Source organism: Leucoraja erinacea, chromosome 18, assembly GCF_028641065.1.
Source record: "Leucoraja erinacea ecotype New England chromosome 18, Leri_hhj_1, whole genome shotgun sequence".
In the NCBI taxonomy this organism is placed as follows: Eukaryota; Metazoa; Chordata; class Chondrichthyes; order Rajiformes; family Rajidae; genus Leucoraja; species Leucoraja erinaceus.
The window spans coordinates 774,795-785,000 of NC_073394.1; the positions used below are offsets into that span (position 1 = coordinate 774,795).

General features: G+C 47.7%; 1 protein-coding gene across 3 annotated transcripts in view; it reads left to right on the plus strand.

Moving 5' to 3' along the window:
- The window catches only part of lrp4 (low density lipoprotein receptor-related protein 4), a 204,375-nt gene that overhangs the window by 120,966 nt on the left and 73,203 nt on the right, over positions 1 to 10,206 (plus strand). For all 3 annotated transcript variants that reach the window (XM_055649125.1, XM_055649123.1, XM_055649124.1), the window contains exons 6-7: positions 2,793 to 2,921; positions 9,838 to 9,957. In XM_055649125.1, the coding sequence (XP_055505100.1) occupies positions 2,793 to 2,921; positions 9,838 to 9,957 (249 nt within the window). The remainder of the gene's footprint in view (positions 1 to 2,792; positions 2,922 to 9,837; positions 9,958 to 10,206) is intronic.

The window sequence follows — 10,206 nt, forward strand, 5'->3', positions numbered from 1 at the left end:
CCTTAAACTGTGACCCCTTGTTCTGGACTTCCCCAACATCGGGCACAAAAATGCTGGAGTAACTCAGAGGCTCAGGCGGTCTCTCTGTAGAAAAGGAATAGATGATGTTTCAGGGCGAGACTGAAGTCTGAAGAAGGGTCTCAGCCCGAAACGTCACCTATTCCTTTTCTCCAAAGATGCTGTCTGACCTGCTGAGATACTCCAGCTTTTTGTGTCCAGCTTACCAGAATGGCGTCCGCACTAGGGAGGAGTTAGCTACAGGGAGAGGCTGGACCAGCTAGGATTGTTTTCTCTTGAATCCTAAACCTGATAAATAAAATGATGAATGAATAGGTTTATTGGCCAAGTATGTACACATACAAGGAATTAGACTTGGTGCTCCGCCCGCCAGTAACAGCATGACAAACAGTAACAATTAAAAATGACACATAAAACATTAATAATAAAACATTACAGTTTAAACATGTGAATGAAATAAAATTCCAGAACAAAATGAGGCTGCAGACTTTTGGTTATTGAGTAGAGTGATGAGAGGCGGAGAATCGAATACTAGAGGGCAAAGCTTTAAGATGAGAGGGCAAAGTGTAAAGGTAATGCCACCCAATAAAAGACTCTTTGACCCATACCTGCAGCACAGGGTTAAAACATTTGACGACCTCCGTTTGGGGATAACTTTGGGCCACTGTCTTTTATTGGAGAGATGTGGTCCCTCAATTAGCAGTAATGGCTGGAATGGAGACACCTCTGGCACAGTTTTCATCAATAGCTTGGCAGAGTAATAGTTGGCATGAGATGAGTTCAAACCTCTCGTATCAAAGGGGCAAAGGGCCACTAGTCTCTGCTGCTCCACGCAGGTGTGATGTGTGGGAATGTGCAGCTCAACCATTGTTTTCATTGGAGCTGCATTGTATGCATTCCTTTTGATAACCTGCAGCTGTGAGGCTGGGCTGTGGAAATGGTTGATGCTGGGAAGAATGTAAATTGCAGATGTGCTCCTCACTTTGGGGCATCTGTCAAAGCTGCTGCTGGTGGATGATTCGTGTAGTTCTTGAGGCTGATGGTCCTCACTCCACACCTGAGCTACAAGATGGATGCAGTGGCTAGTGTTGGATGTGTTGCATCCTGGAGCAGGAAAACAAAACACGACTTGCTCTGGAGCCAACAAGATGAAAGCTCGGCGCTGTAAACATGTCAGGTTGTTTGCATCTTGTTACTCAAGTCAAGTCAAGTCAAGTTTATTTGTCACATACACATACGAGATGTGCAGTGAAATGAAAGTGGCAATGCTCGCGGACTTTTGTGCAAAAGACAACCAACAAAACAACCAAACAAATTCTAAACACAATCATAACACACATATTCTTTTACATAGTAAATAATGGAAGGAAAAACGTTCTGTAGAGTTAGTCCCTGGTGAGATAGGCGTTTACAGTCCGAATTGCCTCTGGGAAGAAACTCCTTCTCAACCTCTCCGTTCTCACCGCATGGCAACGGAGGCGTTTGCCTGACCGTAGCAGCTGGAACAGTCCATTGCAGGGGTGGAAGGGGTCTCCCATGATTTTATTTGCTCTGGAGTTGCACCTCCTGTTGTATAGTTCCTGCAGGGGGGTGAGTGAAGTTCCCATAGTGCGTTAGGCCGAACGCACTACTCTCTGCAGAGCCTTCTTGTCCTTGGCAGAGCAATTCCCAAACCAGATGGTAATGTTCCCGGACAAGATGCTTTCCACCGCCGCCGCTACTCATCTCTGGTGAGGCTTTACAGGTGTTTACATAGCCCTGAGGCAGACGAGGGCTGGGTAGCAGTCATGACAGATGTAGTGAAGTATTCCGCAGCCAAAGCTCGCTGTCAGTAAACACCCTTGCAGTTGGTTCCAACAAAAAAACCTACACCCAGAAATTATCCCCAACGTGTGATCCACCGCCACCACATGTTTCATAAGACACTGACATTAAAAAGCAGTGTGGGAGAAAAGAGCAGGGTTGCCTCCAGCGAGTTCTTGTCCTTGTCTTGTTGAGAAATGAGAAGTAGAACTAGTAAATGCAAAAATGAGAAAAATGCAAAAAGGACAATAAATTTCTGCCCTGTCACAAGATGTCATCAATACTGGAATGACTTGACATGTGGCACATGAACAAAGCCATCGTGGTGATGAGCTACTGTCTGGCACAGATGGGGAACTAATCGCTGCTCTCATGATCGCGTTTCATTGCAGATATTCTCACCTATTTTCAATGGATAAGTTTAATCAGCCCAGTTTCACCACTTTAGATCTGAAAAATAGCATCTGTGGAGAACATGGATAGGTGACGTTTCACAGAGTGCTGGAGTAACTCAGCGGGTCAGGCAGCATCTGTGGAGAACATGGATAGGTGACGTTTCCCAATGGTCTTAAGATGGGTCCCAACCTGAGACGTCACCTATCCATGTTCTCCACAGATGCTGCCTGACCCACTGAGTTACTCCAGCACTCTGTGTGCAACTTAAGTACAGTTTGCAGTTCAGTTTATTGTCACGTGTAGTTGCGCACTATCCAGTCAGCGGAAAGACAATACACGTTTACAATCGAGCCGTTTACAGTGTATAGATACATGATAATTGAATAACGTTTAGAGCAAGGTAAAGCTGCAAAGTCCGATCAAGGATAGTCCGAGTGTCACCAATGAGGTAGATAGTAGTTCAGCACTGCTCGCTGGTTGTGGTAGGATGAGGAAGGTAATAAAACAGACTACAGTGTAGCTGGTGACTTCACGCCTAATTAACACTGTTTGTCACCTTGTGTATTATGTTGCAGCTGCAGAGGTTGCTGCCACCAACTGCAGCATGGAGGAGTTCCAGTGTGCATACGGGCGTTGCATCCTTGACGTTTACCACTGTGATGGTGATGATGACTGCGGTGACTGGTCCGATGAATCTGATTGTGGTTAGTCTCTCATTATTCCTACCCAATTAAACTTGGCAGTCAATGACCTGGGGCTGGTGGTCTGGGATGGATGTCACCATACGAACGTACCCTGTCTATTCCGCTCATGATTATATACACCTCTATACGATCACCGCTCAGCCTCTTACGCTCCAAGGAATAGAGTCCTCGCCTGCCAACCACTCCCATAGCTCAGACCCTCGAGCCCTGGCAACATCCTCGTCAATCTTCTCTGAACCCTTTCCAGCTCGACAACATCAATTTGTTGGAATTGAACTGCTCGAGATTTTGTTATTGGCCACAAGGAATACGAGTAGGATTAGGCCATTGGGCCCATCAAGTCTACTCTGCCATTCAATCGTGGCTGATCTATCTCTCCCTCCTAACCCCATTCTCCTGCCCTCTCCCCATAACCTCTGACACCCGCACTAATCAAGAATCTACTGATTTGTATTTTGTCCCAACTATTTTGAAAAAAAATTATTTTGAACTAATGATAAATAAAGTGTGCGACAAGATCACTTTGGTTATCCCGTGTGTCCTGAACACATGTGGAAATGTAGAATTACCGTGGAAGATTCCATCTGAATGTTACTTTAAAGATTAAACTGGGCAGTGATGGCATCAGAGACCCATTCAGCACTGGCCTGCAGTGTGGACAGTTATGTCCCTGTCCCTGTCCCTGTCCCACTTAGGAAACCTGAACGGAAACCTCTGGAGACTTTGCGCCCCACCCAAGGTTTCCGTGCGGTTCCCGGAGGTTGCAGGTGGTTGCCGGAGGTTGCAGGTAGTGGAAGCAGGTAGGGAGACTGACAAAAACCTCCAGGAACCGCACGGAAACCTTGGGTGGGGCACAAAGTCTCTAGAGGTTTCCGTTCAGGTTTCCTAAGTGGGACGGGGGCTTAACTCTGTTGGTCTGCATTTGATGAATTAGTTGACCATTAGTTGACCAAAGCTCTCTGTGCTGAAGCTGACCGCTAGTTAGCTGAAGCCAGTGATGTTCTTTAGCCAGTAATGTCGGCTGCTGCAGACAACAAACAAGCAGTGGCTGGTGAAACACACAGAGTGATTTCAGTGAGAGATGGTGATTAGTAACATAATCTTGCAGGAAGGGTCTATTATGGTAACATGTAATTTGAAAGACTAGCGCATGCATTGTGAGGTAATTATGAGATAATAAAACCTAACTTTAGTTTGTGGGCTCCAAAAGGAGGCAATGGTTTCATATTTGCTGGTGTCGAGTGTCTACTGGAGCAAGTACACCTCATTCTGTTCCCAATCAGCACGTTCAACATGTGTACCTTTTAAAGCTCAGTGTTTGATCCTTAGACACAGTCCCCACGACACCACCCACACTGGTCAACTCACTCTTGCCTTCTAACCTGACCACACACACACCAGAGCCTTCACCATGGATGTCGATTCATGGAGTCATCGTCAGAGTCACACTGTAGGAGGAGTCTTATTTATTTTTCAGATCTAAAATAGGGCTCTTAAAGATAACGGAGACAGGGGATATGGGGAGAAGGCAGGAACGGGGTACTGATTGTGGATGATCAGCCATGGTCACATTGAATGGCGATGCTGGCTCAAAGGGGCGAATGGCCTACTCCTGCACCTATTGCGTATTGTCTCAAATGATGAAACAGGCCCTTCGGCCCAACTTGCCCATGCCGACCTAGATCACCAAGCAAGCCAGCCCCATTGGCTGTGTTTGGTCCATATCTCTCTCTCCTATCCATGTATCTGTGTCTTTTAAATGCTGTTTAGAGACCCTCCCTCAGCGTCCCCTCTGGCAGCTTGTTCCATGCACCCCCCACCCTCTGAGTGAAAAGGTTTCCCCTCGGGTTCCTATTCAATCTTTCCCTTCTCAGCTTAACCATAATCCACCTGGTTCTTGATCCCCGTACCCTGGGTAAAAGACCCGATCTATACCCTTCATGATTTTATACACCTCTATAAGACCACCCCACATCCTCCTGCACTCTAAGCCTACTCACCCCCTCCCTGTGGGTCAGGCCCTTCATTCATTCAGTACACATTGCACAGTAGTTCTCCTGAGAAAGCAGGGCACTATTTTTAAAAGCACAGACTATATTGGCAGTAAAATCCCATCCTCTTGTTACACGATTCCCAGCAGCACCTCACATTATAAACCAGACTGATATTCGGCAGCTGCAGCTGAACATTTCTCTGCAGCTACTTAATACATGGGCACAATCTGGAAAGGTACAGTACCAACTTCTCATTTACAGTTTAATCAATTAGTTAATCATTGAAGGCAGGCAAAAATGCTGGAGGAACTCAGCTGGTGCAGCAGCATCTATGGAGCGAAGGAAATAGGCAACGTTTCGGGCCGAAACCCTTCTGCAGACTGATGGGGGGAGAAGAAAAGAAAAAGGAGGAGGAGGAGCCCGAGGGCTGAGGAAGGGAAGGAGACAGTAAGGGCTAACAAAATTGGGAGAATTCAATGTTCATGCCCGCAGGATGCTGACTCCCCAAACGGAATATGAGGTGCTGTTCCTCCAATTTCCGGTGTTGCTCACTCTGGCCATGGAGGAGACCCAGGACAGAGAGGTCGGACGGGGAATGGGAGGGGGAGTTGAAGTGTTGAGCCACCGGCAGGTCAGGTTGGTTATTGCGGACCGAGCGGAGGTGTTCGGCGAAACGATCGCCCAGCCTCCACTTAGTCTCACCGATATAGATCAGCTGACATCTAGAGCAGCGGATGCAATAGATGAGGTTGGAGGAGATACAGGTGAACCTCTGTCGCACCTGGAACGACTGCTTGGGTCCTTGAACGGAGTCGAGGGGGGAGGTAAAGGGACAAGTGTTGCATCTCTTGCGGTTGCAACGGAAAGTGCCCGGGGAGGGGGTGGTACGGGAGGGAAGGGAAGAATTGACCAAGGAGTTACGGAGGGAGCGGTCTTTGCGGAAAGCAGACGGGAGGAGATGGGAAGATGTGGTGAGTGGTGGGGTCACGTTGGAAGTGGCGAAAATGACGGAGGATTACTTGTTGTATGCGACGGCTGGTGGGGTGAAAGGTGAGGACTAGGGGGACTCTGCCCTTGTTACGAGTGGGGGAATGGGGGGGAAGAGAGAGCAGTGTTACGGGGTATTGAAGAGACCGTGGTGAGAGCCTCATCTATAGTAGGGGTGGGGAACCCCAGTTCCCTGAAGAATGAGGACATTTCCGATGCCCTGGTGTGGAACACCTCATCCTGGGAGCAGATGCGGTGTAGTCAGAGGAATTGGGAATAGGGGATGGAGTTCTTACAGGAAGCAGGGTGGGAAGAAGTGTAGTCTAGATAGCCATGGGTGTCAGAGGGTTTATAGTGGATGTCGGTCAGAAGTCTATCACCTGCGATGGAGATAGTGAGGTCAAGGAATGGTAGGGAAGTATCGGAAATGGTCCAGGTGTATTTGAGTGCCGGATGGAAGTTAGTGGTGATATGGATGAAGTCAGTGAGTTGTGTGCGGGTGCAGGAGGTGGCACCAATGCAGTCATCGATGTAAATCTTTCATCTTGATGCAGGATGTGACGTCAGCGACATTTATGCCACTCCTCCCAATCAGACACATCTGAAGAAGGGTCTCAACCTAAAACGTCACCCATTCCTTCTCTCCAGAGATGCTGCCTGTCCTGCTGAGTTACCCCAGCATTTTGTGTCTATCTTGTGTTTAAACCAGTATCTGTAGTTCCGACACACACCTCCATATCATCTATATAAATAGAAGCAAAGTCAACATCTAGTGATGTTTCCATGCTGGAAGACTCTATGATTTCACTGCGTTTTAATCCCCATTGTGAAGATCAGTCAGAGTTGCTTGGTGTGTTTGTGTGTTAAAGGTTTAGATTATTTATCACGATAATTAATCAGGCATAATAAAACTAGGAAGGAACAGCAGATGCTGGTTTAAACCCAGGAGAGTCACAAAACGCTGGAGTAACTCAGCTGGTCAAGCAGCATCTCTACCGACTGACCCGCTGAGTTACTCCGGCCTTTGTGTGTCTATCTTCATAATAAATGCAGGAAGTGGTGGCATGGGATCTCACTTTGCACCAGATACCAACACGCATGAGTTGCCAATCACCACTGTATTATTACTGAGGTCATCCATCAATATCTCTGCACTCCGCAACTCCCTACAGCACGGACTCACCTCAATGGGTCAGAGAATCAGTAAGGGCTGTCCCACTTACGTGTCCTTGGCATGCAAATTACGCCACCTCGTGGTGGGACAGGCCCTTTAGTCTTAAAAAAATCCAAGAATGTTTCAGAGTTGCAGGGGAATGTTTTCCCCGACCAAGGAATGCGATTGGCCATTCTATGTGCTAAATATTAACTCTGTAAAGCTTTACCTGACGAGTATTTGTCAGCAATTTCTGATTTGATTTCACTTCCATCATCTGCAGTTTCCACTCACTGTTTAACGTTCTGCCTTCCAACAAAGATATTCCTCTCTAGGCGACAGCTGGCCAACTCAAGGCTGGGTGAATTGGTCAACCTGGGACTTGGTTATGGGTGAAGTGTAGGCTGTGTTTCACTAAGAGGCAACGTTGTCCTTCAAATGTCATCCCATGTGAAATAACTGAAACAGTTTCAAACCAAACATTGCAAAATTGGGCCCTCCCTTTGGAAGGTGAGAGGGGCAAAGTCTAAAGGAGATGCCGGGGGGAAACTTTTTATACAGAGGGCGGTGGGTGCCTGGAACGTGCTGCCACGGGGTGGTTGTGGAAGCAGATGCCATAGTGGTGTTTGAGAGGCTTTTAGATAGGCACATGGACATGCAGGGAATGGAGGGATATGGATCACGTGCAGGTAGATACGAGATGGTCTTGGCATCATGTTTGGCACATACATCATGTGGATACAGCAAGAGAAACACTTCATGGGCACATGGAAACCTTCTCATGTCTTTGTTGACTTGTCTGGAGTGTTGGTAGTTATGATGTAGTTTTGTGGGGCTAGTATTAGTTTGATTACCAACGCTTGAATAGTTTATCAGTGAATATAGGTCACAGATTGAGGTTAGTCCTGGTCTCAATGGAAGGCCCAGGTCTCCAATGGAACGTCTGATGTGAGTAATATTTATTCCAGTAAGGTCTCTGAAGGCTAACATTTCTCCAGGAGTTTTACTTTGAGACAAAGTAGAGAATAATGTACAGCGTAAATGATCGGAAAGGCACGGAGTGCTGGAGTCACTCAGCGGGTGCAGCAGCATCTATGGAGCTAAGGAAATAGGTAACGTTTCGGGCCGAAACCCGGAAGGGTTTCGGCCCAAAACGTTGCCTATTTCCAGAAGGGTTTTGGCCCGAAACGTTGCCTATTTCCTTAGCTCCATAGATGCTGCTGCACCATAACTCAGCGGGTCAGGCAGCATCTGTGGAGAACATGGATAGGTGATGTTTCACAGAGTGCTGGAGTAATTCAGCGGGTCAGGCAGCATCTGTGGAGAACATGGATAGGTGACGTTTCGGGTCAGGACCCTTCTTCAGACATATGCTGTTACAGGAGGAGTTAGCAATTGTAATCAGGCTGAGATTGAGACTGCCTCTTGTAAATGTGCAGCTGTATTTCACAATGACCATGGCATGCTAGATACTGACAACATCTTGTGGAAACACTTGTTTTAATAATGTCTGGGGTGCTGGTATTAGTTGGGTATGTAGGATAGGCCAGGGCAGAAAGGGCCTCCACCAGCCTGCCTCTGTTTGGCGGCAATCTTCACACGGGACATGTGGAAACAATCAGGCGAGCGGAATAATCTAAGCTTCACGTTGGTTCCACATTGCGCTCCAGACTGCTCACTGTGAACCTCTAGTGACAGAGGCATAGAAATACACCTCAACCCACCAACTACACGTGCCCACGGGGGTAGCTCTGGAAACGCAGTCGTGCTGCAATATTGTGCCCTACTGCGCAGTTCATGCGGTCAAGGGGCAGAATCAGGCCATTCGGCCCATCAAGTCTGCCCCGCCATTCAGTCATGGCTGATCTACGATATAGTACGATACAATAGAACTTTATTCTTAAGGGGTTGGACAGGCTAGATGCAGGAAGATTGTTCCCGATGTTGGGGAAGTCCAGGACAAGGGGTCACAGCTTAAGGATAAGGGGGAAATCCTTTAAAACCGAGATGAGGAGAACTTTTTTCACACAGAGAGTGGTGAATCTGTGGAACTCTCTGCCACAGAGGGTAGTTGAGGCCACAGTTCATTGGCTATATTTAAGAGGGAGTTAGATCTGGCCCTTGTGGCCAAGGGGATCAGAGGGTATGGAGAGAAGGCAGGTACGGGATACTGAGTTGGATGATCAGCCATGATTATCAGATTCAGATTCAGATTCAGATTCAATTTTAATTGTCATTGTCAGTGTACAGTACAGAGACAACAAAATGCATTTAGCATCGAGCCTGCACCGCCATTCATATTGAATGGCGGTGCAGGCTCGAAGGGCCGAATGGCCTACTCCTGCACCTAATTTCTATGTTTCTATTCATCCGAGGAGGGAAATTGATCCCTGAAGAAGGGTCTCGACCCGAAACGTCACCTATTCCTTCGCTCCATAGATGCTGCCTGTCCCGCTGAGTCTCTCCAGCATTTCTGTCTCTACCTTGCAGCAGTCACAAATCACAACAAGATACATGAAGCATGGGTTTAAAGTGAGGAATGGAAAGGATTAGGGATGTGCATAGATTGTGGGGGGTGGGGGGAGGGGGGTGTAAGTCTACCCCACGACAGAGGGCGGAGGAGTTGTATTGTGTCTCCCTCCCTAACCCCATTCTCCTGCCCTCTCCCATAACCCCTGACACCCGCACTAATCACCAATCTGTGGAGAAGTATCCATTGTCTTGTCCCCACGACCACTCACGGCGATGCATTGTTCAGCGTACTTCCTGCTTGTTCCTGCAGCCTCACACCACCCGTGTCGGTCGGGTGAGTTCCTCTGCAACAGCGGGCTCTGCATCAACGCCGGCTGGAAATGCGACGGTGACTTTGACTGCGACGATCAGTCTGACGAGAATAATTGCAGTGAGTTGAGTTTAGTTTATTGTCACGTGTAGCGGGGTACAGTGGAATGCTTCTGTTGCGCGCTAACCAGTCAGCGGGAAGACTATACATGATTACAATCGAGCCGTCCACAGTGTACAGATACATGATAGGGGAATAACGTTTAGTGCAAGGTAAAGCCAGCAAATTCCGATCAGGGATAGTCCGAGGGTCACCAATGAGGTAGTTCTCTGGTTGTGGTTTGATGATAAATCACTGCCCTGTAAAATG